A 22343-nucleotide genomic window follows, 5' to 3' on the forward strand; every position below is an offset into this window, starting at 1 on the left:
CTCTGGGGCAAAGATTCACCAAATAGCAATTCCTAAGTTCAATCGCTTTCTTTCTGCTTTCCAGATTTCTTTCACGTGTGATATTAACGTGACATTATTACTAAATCTAATTTTAAAACGTGGAAAGCTTAAAATGACTTCAAGCAAACGGTCCGTTACTTTTGGCTTTGGGAAAAATGTATACATCTCTACATGGGACTTTCAAAGGAAACCATCCGACTGCTTTCACATGCATTTTCACACTGAAAGGAAAAGGTCTTTGGTGTGGGAAGGGGCGACTGTGGGGTGAAGAAACCATGACACAATAGGCAGAGCCTGAGTACTCAGTACACTTGTGGTGTTGGTAACTGTGTGTTACATCTGGGTAGCCATCTATAATCCAGAATCTACATTGATATTACATTGAGGTGGAAATTATACCTGATCTGTTTCAGGGGAAACTATTTTAACTTATGAGTAAAATCAGCAGCACTTGGGAATTTTAGTAGAGTGGTTCTAGAATTTAAAAGAAATGTCATGAACATTTTATTTTCCATGCATGTAAAATATTCCACTGCTGAAGCTCATCAAAGTGTGTCATGGAAACAGACTGGTCTGTGAAGACCATCTTATAACACCTAGTCCAAACCAATGGGAGCGAGAAAAAATAAAAATCTACATGAATAAAAACGACTAAGAGCCCTTAGAACACAAATGAACTCCTAAAAGTTGATAAATAAATCAAGAAACTAAAAAGAAAATAAGTAAGTAAAATTAACTTATCTTTCTTTGGAGCTGGAATGCATGGCAAAGTGTGTCTTGATAGCATGAGAACCTGAATTAGACAGGCACACATTTTCACGTATGTGCATACGTGAACATGAGTACACACATACACTCAAAATCTCCTTCCGTACTACCCTACTTCCACACTTTCAAGAGCACAGGGAGTCAGGCTAAGAAACTTTGCCAAGCATGAATGAGAGATCTTTTGACTGTTAGCGATCTATTCTTGCTATCTGCCAACCATTGAGTCTTGGTGAAACACACAAATACCATTTCGATGGAGGGAGTGAATACTGTGGCATTCTGGTTTTTTTTTTAATACTCCTGTGATATAATTTAACACCCTTCATTCTCTAATTCTACACATAAGGCATTAGGCTCTATTTGTGTTTTAAAAGGCAAAGTAATAGAAGTTTTAAAAGAAAAACTTAATCTTTCTGACAGTTGTACACAAAAGCAAAAGGTCATGAAAATTTCTTCTGCAAACATTGCACTTGGTTTTCAAAAGGTCTATTTTGTTGATTAACAATTTCTAAACCTCAAATGTGGACCATGGCATATGAAGAGAGTCTTGAAAGAAGCTATGAAGAAAATGTAAAACTTAGATGCACTATACCCTCTCTAAGATGGAAATACTAATATAGTAAATGTCATGCCCAAAAAATGTTCCTGAGCATATCCTAAAAGAATACTTTTTTCACTTTCAACATAAATGTAATAATATCTAAATGAACGTAATAATGTTTTAATTATAAAGCAATTATTGTAAATGTGGTATATGTACACCATCCTTCAAAAAATAATTTTTCATATTTTACTACATATTCCATAAAGTTAATTAATTTAAAATGTTTTTAATTTTCTTTTGGTAAATATGAATATTCAATAATTATTGATAAAAATATAATTTATTTGCATCAAGCATTATTTTAGAAAGAAAGGAGTAGATAAGTAAATATATTTAATATGCTCACAAACTTTCAATGGAGTTTGATTTCTTTCCATTTTATTGAAAATTACAACAAAAGATTGATGTGGGATTTCCCTCTGTATGCTGTGATTATCATTAATGAATAAAGAACTGCTTTGAGGCTATAGCAGAACAGGGCAGGGGGAGAGTAGAGCTAGACAGGGAGGACTGGACAGAATTCTGGGAGAAAGAAGGGCAGAGTCAGAGAGAAGCCATATAGCCCTGCGGGAGATAGACACCAGAACTTTACCTGATAAGCCACAGCACGTGGCGATATACAGATTAATAGGAATGGGTTAAATTAAGATGTAAGAATTAGCCAATAAGAAACTAGAGCTAATAGACCAAGCAGTGATTTAATTAATACAGTTTCTGTGTGATTATTTCAGGACTAAGCTAGCCGGGCAGCCAGGAACCAACAAGTGGCCCTTCTTCCAACAAAAAAATGACAAGATTATATGTTAAGAATCTAGACCACACAAACAAATGCAGTTACTGCATCACTTAATTGTAGTAGTTTTAAGTTATGAAAGTTTGAGACAGTAAATGTACAAGGTTCAAAGACACAAAAGGATGTTGGGCCAATGTAGACAGACAGCATAAAGGCAGGGAGAGTTGAGTAGACTCTATGGGAATGGAGGTAAACGGTCAAAGATGGTAACCAGTGAAAGAATCAAGTAGAACAGAATCAGGGGTCTATGCCAAAGGTGCCCCAGGAGGAGGCTGATATTCTTTCTGTACAACATCCCCCTCTTCTTGTATAGACCACATTATGTCCATTTGGAACATTTGACTCATCATTCACTTCTAGAATTAGTGAATTCCAGAAGATGGTTTCACAAAAAAAAAGTTAAATGAAAAATTCAAAGTAGGACTAATACCCTTCTTAAACTCTCTGACTATATAAGGAATACTTCCAAACTCATGAGAAAAGCATCGCAAACAAGCAAGCCGCAAAGGAAGACAACAATAGGCCAGTCAGTGTCTCTACTGAAGATGGATAACGATGAAAAATTTCAATAAAATACTAGCAAATTTAATTATGTAATATATGTAGAACATAAAATGATTGAATACCACAATCAAATGGCAGAAGAATGCAAATAGATCCATATCTACCACCATGCACAAAACTCAAGTCCAAATGGATCAAAGGCCTCAACATAAAGCCAGCCACACTGAACCTTATAGAAAAGAAAGTGGGAAGAATACTTGAATGCATGGTCACAGCAGACCACTTTTAAAATATAACCCCAGTAGCACAGACACAGAGAAACAATTAACAAATGGGACCTCCTGAAACTGAAAAGCTTCTGTAAAGGAAAGGACACAGTCAACAAGGCAAAACGACTGCCTACAGAATGGGGAAAAAATCTTCACTAACCGCATATCAGACAGAGGTCTGATTTCCAAAATATACAAAGAACTCAAGAAAATGGTCACCAAAAGAACAAATAATCCAATAAAAATGGTATTTAAGAATTTTTCAATGCATGAAAAACAGTCATTATACCACATTATCTTAAAATATATAAAAGACCACATAAACATATCCATAGAAGTAGAAGAGACATTTGATGTAAGTTAGCATCTTATCAAGCTTTACGAAAACCACTGTGTAGCACAAGTTCTAATTGGTCTTAATAATAAAAACTACAAGTTAAATATTGGAGTAAATGCTGAAAGATCTGAGAAGCAAAGGAGACAGCCACTAGAGAGACCTCTACTTAATCCTCAGAGCAAAGTGTGCAAGATCCTGTCTCCACAAATCCTTAGATTGAATGCCTTGAGCTCCTGTCTCCTCCCACCTTATACCCCTCTCTCCTCCAAAGCCATATCCCTTCCTGTCTCCACCTTCCTAGTGCTGGGATTAAAGGTGTATGACTCCCAAGTGTTGGGATTAAAGGTGTGAGCCACCACTGCCTGGCTTCTATTGTTAACTAGCATGGCTAGTTACACACAATAATTTTCAGGCAAGCTTTATTTGTTAAAACACAAACAAAATATCACCACATCTCTCAGTAATAAAGGCCATATATGAACCTCTCCATTGTAAAGGCAATATATGAAAAAGCATAGCTAACATCAGACTCAACAGTGAAGAGTTGAAAACTTTTCCTTTAAGATTGAGAACAAAACAAATATACTCACTCTCACCATTGCAACTAAGATAATCCTAGAATCCCTCACCATAGCAGATACATAGATGTGAGAGATACAGATAGGAAAGAAAAAAGCAAATGTCTGCATATGACATTAGCACACATATAAAACCCTAAGGACTGTGCTTAACCATACATAGAAATATACCTCATCTCTAGAATTAATAAATGTATTTTTAAGTTGCAATGTATAAAATCAAATAGAAAAAGATCAGGCATGTTTCTCTATATAACATGAAACTAAAGGAATTAAAATAATCATAAGAGAAAAGGAAGAAATAAGGTAGGAATAAGTGTAAGCAGAGTTGAAAGACCTATACAGAGAAACATATGAACATCCCACTTTTCCTAGAATACTATCCTACCAAACTTGTTTGGAAGCCAGTTGTGGCTTTCTCATGGTTCAGACTGGACCAATTTAGCCATCCGATTATAATATTCTACATATATTATATTACTCCACTATCAGATATAAAGTTCTCTTTGTCCTCCATGACCCATTTTACCCTCATTGCTCAGCTCTAATTATCAACATTACCTCCTATAGAACTTGGCTCAATCAAGGGGCCTCATTAAAGACAATTGGACACGGACTACAGCAATCCCATCAACCAGCAGCAAACAGTCTCATCTCTGATCTTTCTGAGTAACCTGTTTATTTTATTCTCATTCTTTATATGTTAGCAAGTGCAGTTTAAATAATAATAGTCTATGCCTCATTTGGTTAACATTAAAAGAACTTCACATTTTCCCTCTTGGGACATGAAACATTTTCTTGCTACTAAATAAAATATAAAGGCTATTAAAGAATAAAAAGATATGTAGTCCTTGGCTACAAACACACATTTCATCCTGTCACCGGCCTCTGTAGTTGAAGTTCAAAATCAGTAATTTCAATTTGAAACTGTTTCTTACTGCTTCCAAAGCCAAGAGTATACATGACTAACAAAAAAAGCTTCAATGTTTTGTAAATAAATTCAATGCCAAATAATTCATGTTTCTACCACCTTCATTTTTTATTTAAAAATAATCAAGACACACACACATGTAAACTTGAGACCCCTTAAAAAGCTCATTTGGATATCATGCAATAAGGTTTCCTGTAAAAGAAATGAATAGAAGCTAAGGGAAGAATATGTGGAAGTTTATAAAACATGTGTCAAAATCACCTTTACCCTAACAGTTGAGATGATTTAAATCCACCTCACACCTTATACCTGTCTCTCTGCTTTAATCTCTACATTGATTTTTTACCAAATAGCCTCAAGACTTGAGATAATAAAATCACACCACAGGAAACACAAATCATCCTCCTTGCTTGCTGTCTGGTAGCTGCTTTAGATTTATCTTTACTTACAATAATTGAAAAAAAAAGATTAAGTCATAGTATACAATCAATGGTTTTCCTCTTCCATCAATTATAATTTTTGCTAACAGATATAAAATCCAGTTGTTATTCTTTTAATATGTCAATTAAATGTCAAAAACTATTTTGCATCTGTTCAAGCCTTGTGGACACTAACAATTCCTGCTATTACACTGTCACCTCCATCTGATGGCAGGTTTTTTTTTTACATTGTTTATACTTTATCTCCAGAGAAATAGTTTTGTGAAAAATATTCAACATAGAAAGAAAAGACATTTTCACTAATTTGTAAAAGTTAAACAACATGTCCTAAAACCTGTTCCCTTTGCTTATTCTATGACCTAAGGCGTTTATAAACATATTCCCGGGATTTACTACATAAGACTTTATTTCATACATTTTTGAAAGTGGCTCTGTGAAATTTCTGTATAGGATATGTACTTGCCCTTTTCATTGTTTTAAACAAAAAAAAAAATAACATCCATTCTTACTCTTTGTTTGGTCCCCAATCCAAAATAACTTCCGTGATGCAAGAGATTTTTTTGGTAAGAAGCATTTCCTGTCTGTGCCTACAGGAATACTCAACAGGAAAGACAAAGCATTCTGTTAATATTTCTCCCCCACCCCCACACACCAAATATTCCTTCAACCAGCCATTCTTTGATATTGTTTTCAGTCCAATGTTTCTCTGTCCCTCAGCTCATGAAAATCTGCTGTTCTCCAATAGCTGCTGTCCTCTCTACACAGAGGCTGCTGTTACACTGAATCTTCCCTAATTTAGTCCAATGCAGAAAGAAAGACCAGTTTCCAATGTGAGCAGAAACTGTGAGGGCAGCCGCAGGTTGAAAGAATTGCCTATAAATATTTAGGCACTGCCAAGGCAAGCAAACTCACTGAAATTAAAGAAGAAGGTAATAAGGGAGGGAGGGGGAAAGAGGGGAGGGAGGAAGGAAGGAATTGAGGGGAGGAAGGAGGAGGAGGGAGGGGGAGAAGGGAAGGGAACAGAAGGGGAGGGGAGGGAACGGAAGGGAAGTTCTGATAGGTAGGGAAGGTTAGTAGGTGAGAAGCCAGGGTAGATCTGAGGAAGGAGGAAAGGAAGAGACAGTGGAAGAATGGAAGCAAGATGAGAGAAGGAAAACAAAAAGCAGTTGAGAAGGAAAGGATGAATGGAGAGAGGAGGGGAAGGGGGCAGAAAGAAGAAAAGGAAGGAAGCAGGAGATAGAAGAAAGGAGGGAAGAAAGAAAGAAGTGCATAGAGGCAGAAAAGAAAGGAAGGTGGACTTGAAAAATAAAGAGAGGGATAATAAATTTTTTACCGGTAAAATAATACTTTGCTCTTGGGCAGTGAGAGAGTTTCCCAGAGGCAGAAACGGAAAAGCCTGACTCCCTACTCCAGTAGTACAGACCTGTACAAACGCCTTAGCATTGGCCTTTGTATTTTCACTTCTATAGACCGAGAAAACTTCTTTCTTGCTCTCATAAGAAGAGATGCGACTTTTGATTACCCTGATGTTTACAACATTTTAAACTTCATTATGACAGAGGAGACAAATTCTGAATACAAAAAGAAGTACAGCCTCAGAGAACTGTCCACAGTGCCTGAAGGTCATCTTTGTAAACCTCAAGGTCAGTTTTCTGTGACACACTGTCAAGAATCTGAGAGCACAGTCCTCTCAAAACTTAGAAACTATTGCTACAGCATTCTATTACTTCTGAGGATCATGATATCCAGGCATCTCTCTCAAATCCACAGTGAGAAGTGAGACAATGAAGATACAGGCTGATAATGTCCTCTGCATGTGTGCGTGTGAGTCTGTGTGTTTGTGAGTGTTTGCACACATGTGTGTTCATAAATGTAGCAAGTGTGAAAACAAAATAATGGAATGTTTGGCTTGGGAAATGACTCAGCAAACAAAGTGCCTGTCACAGAAGCAAGAGGATTCCCAGACCCACAAAACCACTGGGTATGATAGAGTGTGACTATTACCCCAGCATGAGTTGAAATAGAGACTGATATATTCTGGGGCAGGCCACACACTCAGTGCAGAAAAAGCTGAGTTCTGAGTTCATTGACAGTGAAAGAACCCGTCTTGAAACAATGAAAGAAAGAGAGAAAGAAAGAAAGAAAGAAAGAAAGAAAGAAAGAAAGAAAGAAAGAAAGAAAGAAAGAAAGAAAGGATGGAAGGAAGGAAGAAAGGAAGGAAGAATGAATGGAAGAAAGGAAAATAAATGGTAGAGAGCAATGGAGAAAGTCCAGATTTCAATTATTCACCTTTGCATTTGTATACACAGGTGTGTGTGTGCCTGCGCACACGTGCGCACACACACACACAAATTCTGTAAAAAAATGTAAAATGAAACATTTCTATTCATAAGTCTATGATAGAAGAGTTAACCAGATAAATACCAAATCCTACAATTTAGTAATGTTCAACATACTTAATTAAACCAATAAAAATATTTATTAAAACATACATATGCACATGAGTCTTAGGTAAAATATTTTTGGACTATGAAGAAAAATAAATCATATTGACGTTCTTTCCAAAGAGACATATAGAAACCTACTTTTCTAGAAGCTTCATATTTAAACATTAAAAATATTGACATACAACAGACTCCCATTAAAGAAACACGTGTACTACAAATTAAAGGAGAGGAGACCAATTCACAGTGCGCTTTTTGTTTTGTTTGTTGCCAGTTTTTTTTGCCTACTTTTGACACTTGGAACATCTCTTGTCACTCACCATCAGTTATGATCAGCCTTATGACATAGGTTTTCTGTTCTCCTGTGCTGTCCTCAGAACGGCATCTGTAAAGTCCAGAGTCAGCAGACGTGGCATTGGGGATGGTGAGGACACTCTGTGTGCTCCCCTGGCTGCAGTTGCTCCATGTTTTTCTTAGGTACTTTGATGTGTAAGTTGTCCTTTGAGATAGGTTACAGGAAGCTAAGACATCTACCTGATGGGGCTGGACTTTTTCCCACATTACTTGTTGTACTGGCCAGTTATTTGGAAGCTGGCAACTGAGTGTGACATTTTGTCCAGGTTCTGCACACAGGTAGCCATTTGAGGGTGCAGTTATCTCAAAACTATCTGAAAAAAAGAAGCAGAGCTTTAAGCAGGTGGTTAGATATTCACACAGAGAAGGGAAAGCTACCCAGGAACTCACACTGAGCTGATTGGATTGGTAAATTACCTAATGCAGTTGCTTCAAGATTAAACAATAGCCATGCTTTGCATTTTTGTAAGAGAATGGATTTTTCAACAAGGTTTTATAGACAGAAATGGTATACAATGCTTGACATATGTCTTTCTAATGTTACTTGGTTGATCAGATAATGAGAAATATAACTGAAAACCTTGGTACTCTCGTAGCAGTGATCATATCAGGGTCTGAATTCACAAAACTAAACCAGTGACACCAATTTCCAGATTATAATATGAGACAATAGACTAAGATTTTAATGGCCAAGAAAAGATACTACATCATTTTTCATTAACTACATTTGGTTATACAGGAATATCTAGTCCGTGTATGGAGACTTAAATTAGTATAAATTTCTGGTGCCAAAAATACTCTCTCGAATTCCTACCCTTCATCTCACCATTTCTGGAGTTTACAGCACAAGAAAGCGCCATCAAATACTTCAATAACTGTCTGCTTTAATATTTTCTGGGGACCATTGTATGCCTTTTGGAGTTCTATTAGGTTCAATTTTTCTTCAAAGAAATAGGAAAATCTAATTCTCCACTCCTGTTTTTTCATGAGTACAAAGCATGTGCTGCCAGAGACTCTGCTATTTTGTGCAGTGAGCACCCAAAGATTCTTGTGTTTAAAACTGTATTCAGTGTTAAGCTCTAGCACCATGAACATGACAGATATTAACTCACACGAACAAATGTTCTTCAGGGGTACTCCATCATTTTTGAGACCAGAAAGTTTGTGGACTTAATGAAGATACTACAACTCAAAATTTTTGTTTCTAAGATCAGAATATCTCAGAGCTGTAACAAGTGAAGGAAACTCCAGCTCGATTCATCCAAAGTCTTTACTGCCACAAACCAAGAACGCTTATTTGTTAGCTAAGAAGAGAAGTCTAAACAGCAATAGGTCACAGAATTTATGGGCAGGTGAAATGGAAAAAATAGAAGAGCATCTATTTATCTGTGTCAGCTATGCTCAGAAGTGACAAGGAACAAGTGTTTGGGCTTAAAAAGCAATAATCAATAGTAAAAGGAAGGGAGTGAGCGAAGGCAATGGACAATAAGAAAATAGTGCATTTGAAAGAGAGTACAGATCTAAAGTACCATTTGATTTGCTGTTCATATTAGATTAGGACCTTATATCTACTGACACCAAAAACTAGCAGCAACAAGTGGCTCCTGGTGTGAAAACCCTTGCACATAGAAAAGCCACAATTGTCTAGTATTTCAGTGTGTGGCCTTGCAAATGTTCAGCAAAAGTAACGCTTTGCCCACATAAGAGGTATACAGAAACTGTTTCATCTCTAAGCTACAATCCAACACAAAAGAAGGGGACAAAATGAAAAAGAGAAAAAGTATAAGAAGAAAGTAATAATAAAATCAAAGCTTAGGGGAAGTTCCTAGAAAAACAATGGGAAACAGAAGGGAAATGCCAATTCAGACATTAGCAGTGATTAGTAAAACGGCTCCAAGCAGTTCTGGGCCTTCAGGAGAAGGCAGGTAAAATCCCTGGCTACAGGTGTTGGTGCTTGTCTTCAGGAATCATGTTCACAGCTCCTTGTCTTCAGTCCTTCTGGATGCTTCTCTTTGCAGAAGCTTTCTTTAGTCTGTTCCCCCCCCCCTACCCTGTTCTCAGGAGAAGCTCCATATACTTGTCAATTAATGCAAAAACTGATACGTTCTGCTTAGGTAAATTACCTGAATTTATATGAAGGACAAATCCATGAAGCACTGGAGAAAATCTCTACCCATAAACAGCCAGACCTAAGGGATGGAGGTAGCTTTAAGGGCAGACAGATTCCAGTTCAGGCTCCACATAAGGACCCAGACCCACCTCCTTGTAGACTCAAACAACAGCAAAATATCAGGATAGCTGGTTAGAAGCATCGAGAAGCTTCCCCTGTGCCCCACCCCACCCCACCCCAGTCCAATATCATGCTAAGAGAGTTGACTTTTTGGTCTGAAATGAAAATCAAATTCTACACAGAGGTTGCTTGTGACTGCTGTGCTCATCCAAGTGGAAGACTGTCCAACGTGAGACTAAAAATAACAATCAAGATCTGACATAAAGAAGGCACACCATCCTGACAGATGGCAAACTTAAAGGTGACTCCATTTAAACCAGAGACAAAACTGCCATAGGGAGAAAAGGTCTGATTTTAATTGAATGCCATAATAAATTTTAATTGATTCCCAAAATGAAAAATAAAATAGAAACTCATTGATTCCATACTTACAACCCAGCCATGTACTAGTTTCTAAAATGAAAATAAAATACTGTTGTCTAATTTTTATTGGTATATTCAACTTTACAAGTGACTTTTCTGTCATGATTATAGATTATTAATTAAAAAATTACTTCTGTGCTTTATCTACTTTTTGAAGTACTGCTCCACCTCTGTAGAACCAATCACTGCTGGGTCTACTTATACTTTTTCTTGTTTCAAATCCCTAGTTACTGACTATCATAATCAGTATCCCACAGGCCTATCACCCAGTCTGCAGTTTGGAAAGCTCTTCACATCATCCAAGGATGTATAACAGTTTCTTCCAGAATTGTATCACTCCCTGCTGGAGGGAAGGGGAGCCACAGGAGGTAAAGCAAGTGTTGCATGTCTGGGAAAGCTCAAACTTGCAAAATTCTGGATAAACCTGCCTGGGGTTGTCAAGGCAGCAAGCAACCTAGAGCAGTAGAAAGCTCCAGGGTTAGTGCTTCTATGAGTTGTCACCGGTTTGGGGGTGTTTGGTTGTTCTTTGGGGATGATGTAGCTTCCTTTGAGTCATTCTTGCTCCTGTAAATGAACCCTTATCCATAATTCTGTTAGTTGTCTCAATAAAATTTATTGGTTCACCAAATTTGGTCCATCATCATGAGATTAATTTCTGGGATAAGTAGATATGTATTATATCATGTCTTCCAGGAAAGGATTATTAAATGGCCCCATGAATATCACAGAGACGTGGGTCTCTTTATACCAACTTCACAAGTCAAGCCTTTGTGCAAGCCAACTAACAAGTTACACCACTCTATTTTGAGCCACAAAAGCCACCCTTGCAAGAAATTAAAGAGGGAAATCAAAATTAGTTTTTAAATAGAAAATCAATTTGCACTCCACATTGTAATCAATACAACATGCCTTTTGATTGCCTTGGGTGGCACTGACATCTGCAATAATCCTCATATTAAGAAATATATTTAAAATAACATTTTAGTGCCAAAATAAAATAGGAGTTCTATACAAAAGTAAGATAAAACTGAAGAGTCATGAAAAGATATTCATGTTTCCTAAAAAATAGTAGTCTTGCCAAAACAACCAAGTTCCACTCTAACCATGCTTTTAAATTTACTAAGCTAAATTAAATTAAGTAATTTAAATTTACAAAGCTAAAGAGTTGAGAAGTGTATTATATGACACCTTGAGAAGGCAGAACATTGGACTGCACAAAACTCAAACTTATGGAAAAAATAACAAAGAAAAGAGGAACTTACAAGTTCGAAAAGACTAAATAGCTCTAATGCATGAAGTTGAAAAGCAGATTAATGATACAGCTTGAGAATATAAAATAGATAAAATCTAATGAAAAAAGGAGTACGAGAAATATAAAACAGTAATATTAAGGCCAAGATTGATAGTTGGGCAAGCTATAAAAACCTCACATAGGAATTTATCTTATAGCTATTGCTGAAATGACTAAGGTAACACTCTTCTCTTCTGATTCCATTTTGTGTTTGCTTAGAAAGTTCTCAACTCTCTAGCCCCTCTTCCACAACAGTCACTTCTACCCTGGAAGACAGTTGAGATTTGCATGGTCTTGACCATGGTCCAGACATACTAACCCAAATAATTAAAGTAAACTAAAGTAATTTAAAAAAGTATAAATAAAAAATAATTGGCATGCCGGGCGGTAGTGGCGCACACCTTTAATCCTAGCACTCGGGAGGCAGAGGCAGGTGGATCTCTGTGAGTTCGAGGCCAGCCTGGTCTAGAAGAGCTAGTTCCAGGATAGGAACCAAAAAGCTACAGAGAAACCCTGTCTCGAAAATCAAAAAAAAATTAATAATAATAATAATTGGCATGTTGTATCTAAAATAATTACTATGCTCTTCCAGGAATGAACATTTCAAGGTTACTCTGATCCTCAACTAACTTTGGTGTAAAGTATGTATGATCTTTGTAAATTTTGTCCTTAAAAACTCTATCTCCCTGAGCTTGGATGCCAAAGGATTTTTCAGAGGCACAAGCCTGCTCTAGGTCTGGCCACTAATAAAAGAGACTAAAACTTCTAATTGGTATACTCAGCATGGTTGTCAATAACTATCTCACATGGATCATTTAATTTCTAATGAAATTTTCTTAATTAAAGAACTAAAACTATTTGTTGAATAAAGTTTGGGAAGCCAGACAAATGAACTAACTGGAAGCATTTGGTTTGTAAAGACCCTTCACACTCTTGGGCTCTCATTTTTGCTGTAACTGTTAATCAGGTAATAAAATTACCAGATTGTTTCACAAATAGAGGCATCTTAACTTCCCAAAACACTATGCTTGTAGGTGACAGAATGCAAATTTAACAAAATTAATTTTATTCTTGAGCCCTTGCATTTTTCATGCAATAATATTCCCACTTCTAAGTCTCCTTCTTTTCCACATCTGTTTCTAACCAGATACCTTTCACTCATCCCTGGGTGGAATATCTCCCCTCCGAGAGCCACCTCAGACCTTGAGATATATTACCCATGTTCAATTATTCTTTACTCTTCCTTAGTCATTCAAATTTGTGGAAGGTGTGGGTTTCCCCTGCATTCTTATTTTTCATGAGTATTTCATGCACTTAGCCTCCATTTCTAATATTCCACCAAATACTCCAACTGTTACCTGTGGCCTTGACCCTAAATGTTAGCTGACCAACCTTCTGTAAAGCCCCACTCTACATGGTTGGCATCTATGTTTTCTTGCATCTTTTCTTCCCTCGTGCCTTCCTTCTGCTTCAGAATTTGCTCCTCTTCCTCAAGTGTTCTTCTCTGAATGTCACTCTGGATTTGCCACCCTCTGGTGTTTTTGTCTACTCTCACTTCTCCACCACTTCTTGTGAGAGTGAGGTGGAAATCTACAGCTCCTGCTTGCTTAGAGGTCTCCATTGGTTTCCAAAGTACAACACAATAACTTGTTCTTTGGATGTTTAAAATAGACTAACTGTTAAGCAGTGCAGAGTTGCCCCTAGCCATCTGTGGTAGCTATTATTACATCAGTTAATTGGAAGTGTTAACACTAGTGGCTTCAGTGTATTCCCATCCCTGCCTAGTCTGTAAAAATGCTCAATGGGACTCTTCTAAACTCCAAACATTGACTGTAGGATGACAAAGATAGTGTTCTACAATGACCTGAGATAGTTTTCCAGACAAGCAGACAAAATAAATAAATAGACAAAACCAAATAAATAAACACACTAATTTCTAATTTTAAACAGAGTGCAGGAAGTGAAAATGAGGGTCCAGAAAATAGAAAAGATGGGTTTCTCATTCCTCCCACTCTTCAACTGTACTTTCGAGCTCATTCCAGTGCTCCAATACAGGTCTGTGCCTCTGTTTCCATCAGTTGCTGGATGAAGGTTCTATGGTGATATTTAAGATATTCATCATTCTGACTACAGGGCAAGGCAAGTTCAGACCCCCTCTCCTCTATTACTTAGGATCTTAGCTGGGGTCATCCTTGTGAATTCCTGGGAATTCCTCTAGAGCCAGGTTTCTTGCTAACCCCATAATGGTTCCCCGAATCAAGACACCTCTTTCCTTGCTCTTATCAGTCCAGTTAGAGAATTGAAGGAATGAGAATATGAGCAAAGAGGTCAAGACCATGATGGGTTCACCCACTGCAACAATCTACCTAAGCTAATGGGAGCTCACCAACACCAGCTGGACTGGGAAGGAACAAGCATAGGACCAAACTAGTCCCTCTGAATGTGGGTGTCAGTTGCATGGCTGGGGCAGACTGGGGGCCACTGGCAGTGGCACCAGGATTTATCCCTACTGCATGTACTGGCTTTTTGGGAACCTATTCTCTTTGGATGGATACCTTGCTCAGCCAAGGTATAGTAGGGAGGGCCTTGGACCTTCCCCAAAGCAATGTGCCTTACCCTCTGAGGAGTAGAAGGTGGTGGGATGGGAGGGTATGTGGAGGAAATGGGAGGAGGGGAATGAGTGGGAACTTGGCCTGGTATGTATAATGAAAAAATATAGCTTGTTTTCTTTAAAAAAATAAAATTTAAAAAAACAGAGAGAGATTTCTGAAAGTCACAGAACAGGCTGTGTGGGAGGATGCTGTAGCGAGGGCAGAGGAAGGAGGCCAGACCCCAAAAACAGAGTTTCCCCCAAAGTAGCTTTACCACCCTCGCTCTTCCTGTGACAGACAAAAGCCAAAAAACGTCAGTTGTGGCAGACCCCTAACTGAAGTTTCAAGCAGAAAAGGAACAGAACCTGTAACCTAAAACATGTGAGTGTTCACAGAGCTGCAGCAGGCCAACTCCCATTTACTGCTGCAAAATCACTGCAAAATCATTGCAAATGTGAAATGTTCATTTCAAACACAGAAAGTAACAAATAGTTTAGATACCCTTTCCTTAAAATGCTCCAAGGTTCCACAAGGACTAAGTTAGGAATGCGTTCCACTAAATTTACAAGGCAAGGTTCACAGCCTTCACCAGCGAATAAAGTGGTCTAGAATGAGGTCCATTGAGGATGCAATTAAAGATGAAGTCATCCTGCAGTCGGTCAACCATTATCCAATATGACCAGCATCTTTACATTACAAAGAGGGGAAATTGGACACAGAACAAGAGGGATAATGCCACAGGAGAATGAAGGCAGAGACTGGTGGAGTGCCACAAGCCAAGGAACTGCTGAGGCTTGGGAGAGACCTGGCACAGCTATTAGAGCAACTGATGTTGGTACCACACACTTCAAGCTCCTCATTCACCCATAATACTCTCCTTTTGGGAAAGCCATACAGATTGCAACACTTGTTACAGTAGCTGTATCCGTAACTCAGGACTACATTTGGGTAACAGAAGCTTTATCAGCCCATTCTGAAGCAGCCAGGCTGCCTTGTTTAGAAAAGTGACAGCTTCCACAGGCCCCACCATGAAATACCATTTGACATCCTTCATTTAAAGTGCAGATAAAAGGTAAAGGAACAAAGCAAGATAAAAATGAGCTAAGAGATTGCTTGACTGAAAAGCAATGATAAAGAGGGAAGGATGAGAGCTACCATCAGGAAATAAAACACAGCCTGACAAAGCCATCCCAAAAGCAGGACAGAGACATTTGTCTAAATGGAACAAAAGAGATCAGTCCTAGATGATGAAGCAGGGACTCAGCCCAGAAATCACAAATAAAAAAAAAAATTGACAATAGAGTCAGAATTGGCTGCACCTGTCCAAGCCCCAGACAGAAAACCACTTGCCGCACGGCTTGGCAAATCTGATTCACCCTACCCAGGATTCCAAACAGTGATCCAGTCTACAGCCCCAGACATAGATACCCAAGATGCTCCCCAGGCAGCTTCCAAGAGCTCTTGAGCCTAGAGAGCTTTGTCTGAGGGTAACCAGGATCTGAACATTTTAATTGCCACTCAGATTCTCTCACCACGCTACTTGGAAGTAATGCTATTTGTTTAAGACGGTAACACAAAGTTGGCTAAAACACATGAAAAATTACAACTTTTTGACACTTCTGCATTATTTTATCCTAGCTAGAAAAACAAATAAGGGGGCACAAGAATTTTAAGGAGTAAATTTCTGAGATCCTTTAAAACTGAAAGATATTACAGTCCACGCACTTTCAGTTTTTCTTCTAAAATGTTGTCAAGGGTTTCCCACATTTATGAATAGATGTTGACTTTCTATGTAGGAAATTTTTAGAAGAAAAAGAAAAAAACATGTGAGAAGATTAATCCTCTCTTTAATATCTCCCAGCAGAGAACAGAAGCTGGAATACAGTACATTTTATGTTATATACTAAAAACATGCATGTGCCGCTTTAAACCAGATGTCTCCACCCAACCGTCCCCCCGCCCCCCAGAGCTCAGGGAACCACATGAAAGAGGAGGCAGAAGGAGTAGGGGAGACAGAAGGGCTGGAGGACTCCAGGAAAACAAGGTCCTCTAAAACAGCTGAGCAAAGCTCATGTGAATTCACAGAGACTGAAGCAGCCAGCACAGGGTCTCCAGGTTCAGCACCGAGACCTTTCCACATGTATCTTAGCTTTCAGTTTGGTGCTTTTATAGAACTCCTGAATGCGTAAATGACTGTGTCTCTGATTCTTGAGCCCTCTCTTGCGCATGTTGTTTTTGGTTGGCTCGGCTTGTCCAACTTCCATGTGATGGTTTTCATTTTACCTTATATTTTATTTTGTTAGATTTTGCTGTTATTTACTCAATACCTGTTCTTCCCTGAGGAGAAACAGAAAGGGAGTGGATCAAGATGTGAAAGTAGGTGGGGGAACTGGAAGATGTAGAGGAAAGAGAAATTGTTTTCATATTATATTGTATGAGAAAAGAATATAGTGAATAAAAGAAGGAAAACGTGTGGGTGTGTTGTGTGAACATATCCACATGTGTATACAGGTGTGCATGTATGTGTCTGTCCATGTGTGTAGGGAACAGTGGTCAACATCAGATGTCTTTAGAACAGTCTCTTCCTGAACCTGGAGCTTGATGATTCAGCAAGACTGGACAGCCAACAAGAGAACCTCATGTCCAACCTCTCCATAGCTAGGTCCACAGAGACATCTCATCTGACTTTTTGACATGACTTCCACACAAATACTCTACTGGCAAGCCCATTTCCCATTGGCAGTGTGTTTTAAAGTAAGGTGAACAACCTTGAAAAATTCCTTGCTTAGATGCTGGCATTAAATGCATAGCATATGCGCACATCCTGAGTTTATGCAGAGAAGCAGCCTGGCCTGTGAATGCCAGAATTCTTTTCACCCCAATGGGCGGGTATGGAGCTACACCAAATCACCGAACCAGCTCTCAATTCTTATATCACAATGGAGGCTGGCAGAGATAACTGGATTTTTTTTTCCTGCATGGAGACTGAATTTCACAGAGACAAACAGGACCCAAGGTAGCCTTAGATTCTAAATACCTTACTCTCTGATGCCTTACATCCTATAATTAGAAATCAGCTTCTGCCCTTATCCTTATTAAAATGCATATAACAGTTTCGATTCCTGGCAGGCACCAACACAGTGTGAAATTGCCCATTAGATTGTTTTTCAAGCATAAGTAAAAAGTTAGGTTCCCACAGACAAATAGTCCAAACCAGCCTTGCTGTAGCAAAGGAAAGTGGCAAGGCCAGAAGCTAGCCTTGACCCACTGATGATGTCATGGGTGTGTTCAGAGAAGTGAGTACCTTTTAAGCTCATTGTGGGCTTGTGGGACCCATGCAGGAGGAAACAGTAAAAGCAGATGCAAGAGACTTTGATCCTGGTTTCTTCCCTTGCTTCTTCCTTCTTTCTTTCCCAGTTTTGCTCCCACCCTCCCTCACTCTGTTCTTTTTTTTTTATTCTCCCCACCCATTCCTTCCTTTGTTCCCTCCAACATTCATTAAGCAAAAATTGAAGTACCAGGTTCAGTTGCTCTTAGAGATTCACCAGAGAGGCCTGCATATCCACATGGACCTGTGAGTTCTGTTACAGGTCTATCCACTGACTCTGGGCTCACTAAGATCTGTGAAAGGCTAATAGACATTTTCGCCAGAGGAAACTCTGCTTAAGGCTCCAAACTCTAGATGTTCAGTTTGCCCATGTTTACTGCATTTACACCAAGTATATTTTTCCAAGTTCAGTTTTCTTTTCTTTCTCATATCTTCTAACTATATAACTATAATCTTGTTCATTATATTCCTTTTATATTCCCAAGTAGCTTTCCAGAAATGCTAAGTGGCATTTCTGATGCACGACATTTGAGTAATGACCAAGAAGCAACTGATATATTAAAAATATGAAAACAAGAAATGACATATTCCATTCCCCAAAGTGTAATAAACCCATATTTACATAGATGTGGATTTACATACTCCAACTTTCTGTAGACACAAATGCTTTAATCAAACTTGAAAATCAAGTTCAATTACAGAATCAAGATTTACATACTGTTTTGTTTTGTTGTTTTGGGGATGTGGTTTTTGGCTTTTTATGCTTTGGGGCTGTTGTTTGTGTGTATGTGTGTGTGTTGTGTTGTGTGTATTGTTTGGTTTGGCTGGTTAGTTTTTGTTTTTTTGAGACAGGTTTTTCTGTGTAACAGCTCTAGCTGTCCTAGAATTCTCTCTATAGACCAAACTGGACTCACAGACATTCACCTGCATCTGACTCCCAAGTTCTGGGTTAGGTGTCACCACCACCTGGCTATAGTTTTAAAAAGTGACCATTTTTTTATTAATGTGATTCTTCTAATTAATTTTACTCTAAAAAATACTTAAAATATCTGTCTGAAATTCTGTAGGGAAAAAAATAAGGAAAACCTGTTCAATGAAATAAACGTCATTTCCTCTAAGATAATAAAATGAGTCTTTCTGCTCAGGCTCAGAATTACTATCTTCATCTGCAACACCAACAGTGCTTTAAGAAAATCCAGCTACAGAATGACCCATGCAGCATTCCCCTCAATGCTTGAATATGAGTCCATTTTACTGACTCATAGCTGATCAAAACTAGAAAGTCAGGATTTCTGGAATGGAATATGCTTTATATATTTTCTTCTACAAACGACAGAACTGCAATGGTGAATCAACACCAAACCGTGCATGTGCATGATGGTCAATGATATCGGAAAGACCAGAACTCCAGTGAGGGCAAGGGTACCATATCACAGGGAGTCTCATTAATGCTGGAAAGAGGCTGGGCTTGAAATGGACACTATGAATATCCTAAAAATGTTACAAGGGCATCCCCATGGGGTCCACTCACCTTTGTCAGGCAACCAAGTTTCTTAGCACTCTCGTCCATTGAAGAACCCCTGGGGTAACTCACAACCAAATTCCTATCTGTTGGACTCCCTCTGCCTTGGACATCCTCAGGATTCTGCGTTATACAATGCTGAAGTTCACCTCCCTGGACCGTGCTTATGGGTTATTGTTCTGCATCCCTGGTCTGGCTTCCCTGGAGGATTTTCATGGAAACTGCAATCTGTCTGGTCCATTTGTCCTCCTCCTTAGCACTGCTTCTGGAGAATATAGCTAAAGGTATATGCAGTGCTGGCATTTTATGAAACTTACTCAGCGTTAGCCTTACACCATCCTGTCTACAGAGAGACAACACAAGACTTCTCAGAATCTTCATGGTGGCACAGCTAGAGTCATTTAAAACCTTCCTTTTTGACTCAGTCAACCTCTGCCAGCCTCCAAAGTCTGGCTTCTCTTGCCATCCTTCTCTTGCATGAACAGGAGTCACATAGCCACTGAGTCCTGGAGACCTTATTTTCTTTTCATACTTTTTTATAAATGCATAAAATAAATTTCTGCACTTGGAAAAGATAAACTGATATCACCTCCATGTGTGTGTTTTGCTTTCCTCAATTATGCTGGACTCTGTAGAGGCAAGAAATGATTTCTGAAATATGCGTTTGTTGCTGATTTCTCTACTGTGTTTCAAATATTTTCAAAGTGGATGTATCATATATTGTACTTATTTAATCTCAGGGGGAAACTTACATCAATGTGGTGGTCAAAAACAACTAACTAAAGATATTTGCTTCACCCGTGGGCACTAAGCACAATATCAGAGAAAGTTGTACAACAGAAATAATGATATCTAAACAAAACAGGATAGAAATATGATACAAACTCAAAGGTTTTTATGTTTTTTTTTCTAAAGGACCATGGAAAAAGTTACCCAAATGGACTCTAATTTAAACTCCTCTCTTCTTTGATCCTCATGGATTCTTACACCATGAAGGTAAAACATGGGTCTGACTATAATCAATCCCTATTTAAATGTTCCTCATTGGCACTCCAGTACAAAGCAGAAGTTATGTGCTTTTACTCTTGCCCTTGTTTGTTTTCTCACCTCCTGCTAGAATCTACAGCAGGTGTTCCTCAGAAATGTATTTACTCTGTTTCTTTGCGTCAGCCATATGTTCTCAAATGCTTTCTTCTACCCTTTGTGCTTCATTCCAAAAGCACTCGCTGCTTACCTTGATATGTTCCACCATGCTCTATTCTATTTGCTGACACTAGGAAGCTGATGAGTCCTCAATGGTGCCATAAATGCAAAACGTGTGATCTTAATTCCATGGAGAGCACATTAGTTTGTATAAATAATTTTATGGAGAATGGATTATTAACCAATTCCCAATGTGCTGTAATTTCAGTGAATGATACCAAGTCCTACACAAATTGTAGTTTTTGTTTCCTGATTTACTAAAGGAAATACATCCAGGATCTCTTCTTCCTGGAATCACATCTACACTGTGGCCAGGATCTCAATATGTATGACTAAGAAACTTTTGCTACAAAAGTTCCAAGTATTATTCAAAGCACAGAAAGATAGAGTGTTTCTCACAAACCTCTACAAGAAGAGAGACTGAAATTATTTGGCTCAAACGATAATGGAGTTAAACATCACAATATTGAAAAATCTGAATGAGCACAAAATACTAAAAGAAGATAATTATAATCATCAGATCTGCCCATAAATGCAAGCAGTTCAGGAAAAAAAATCCAGAAATAGGAAGAAACAAATAACATCCATGTTTCATATTTACTGTAAAAGGCATTTCAAAATGTAATTGTCAAATTACCAAAATATATTTGTAATTGGAAAACCGGTATGGTAATAGCACAAAAGATAACAAATCTTAATAAGCATTCAATTTGTACTCTTTGTTCCTCCAAAAGGAACTGCCTACACATAATCCCCAGGAAACATAATTTTCACAAAAATATGTGTGAATATTTTTATCAAGCATTAATTGAAACAGGAAATAATGGAAATAATCTAAATGTCTGGTAATATAATGAGATCAAATACATCATGAAAGGCTAAGGATGTTTATCATATAAAACACAGGAAATATTTTCATGATATCTACATGTGCCTGTGGATAAGAATTAAACAGGAAGTGGAGTATGGAATAGAAGGAATCTTAAGTTTTCTCTGTATTTTTTATATATAATCATGTATGCACCCATGCATGTGTACACACCACACACACACAAAATGCTATCAAAGAAACTTTGCCTACCAAAGCATATCTCTTAATCACATTTGAGCTATGAACTTAAGTTTCTGTTCAACTGAATGCAACGGACTTTGCTTCCTTGTGTCAATTTAAATTGTTTTTCTCATTTCACCATTCAACATGAAATGGGAAGTCTGTCATATAACCACAAGATGCACCAGCTTCATTAGGCATGAAGTGACTAGTTACATTTAGATAGTGCCCATTCCGTCCTTTATGCTTGTTTGTTTATGTCCATGTGCCTGCCTTTCTCCCCTTAGTTCAAGAAACGGTAACTAGAATCCTTTAAATTCCAAGTCCAAGATGTCTAAACTACAAATCTTTTTAAGCTTTGGTATATAAAATTTCTCCCCACTGAAGGTGACAATGTTTCACCCCCTTTACCGAGGGTTTCAATTCTCACACTGGAATAAGGAACCTGATTCTCACTAAGTGTGATAATAATCTAACCACTGGGCCTGACCTAATTGTGGTCATGCTTTGTTAAATATGTATTATCTTCATGTTACCATACAGTGATTTAGATATTTTGTTTCATTTTAACACTTACAGCAATCCAGGGAGGTACATATAATGATATCCTATATAAATTATAAAACTCAGACAAGGGGAGTAAGAGCAGAGTCAGAGACTG

The 22343-nt window shown here is 38.1% G+C and overlaps 1 protein-coding gene across 1 annotated transcript in view; it reads right to left on the reverse strand.

The window, feature by feature from the left end:
• Window positions 1-22343, reverse strand: part of Cd226 (CD226 molecule) — an 82488-nt gene that overhangs the window by 23468 nt on the left and 36677 nt on the right. Inside the window, exon 4 of the mRNA XM_050120313.1 lies at window positions 8010-8357. Coding sequence (XP_049976270.1) covers window positions 8010-8357 — 348 coding nt within the window. The remainder of the gene's footprint in view (window positions 1-8009; window positions 8358-22343) is intronic.

The sequence above is a fragment of the Alexandromys fortis genome, unplaced genomic scaffold, assembly GCF_014885135.2.
Source record: "Alexandromys fortis isolate MF-2015 unplaced genomic scaffold, M_Fortis_MF-2015_v1.1 scaffold_179, whole genome shotgun sequence".
In the NCBI taxonomy this organism is placed as follows: Eukaryota; Metazoa; Chordata; class Mammalia; order Rodentia; family Cricetidae; genus Alexandromys; species Alexandromys fortis.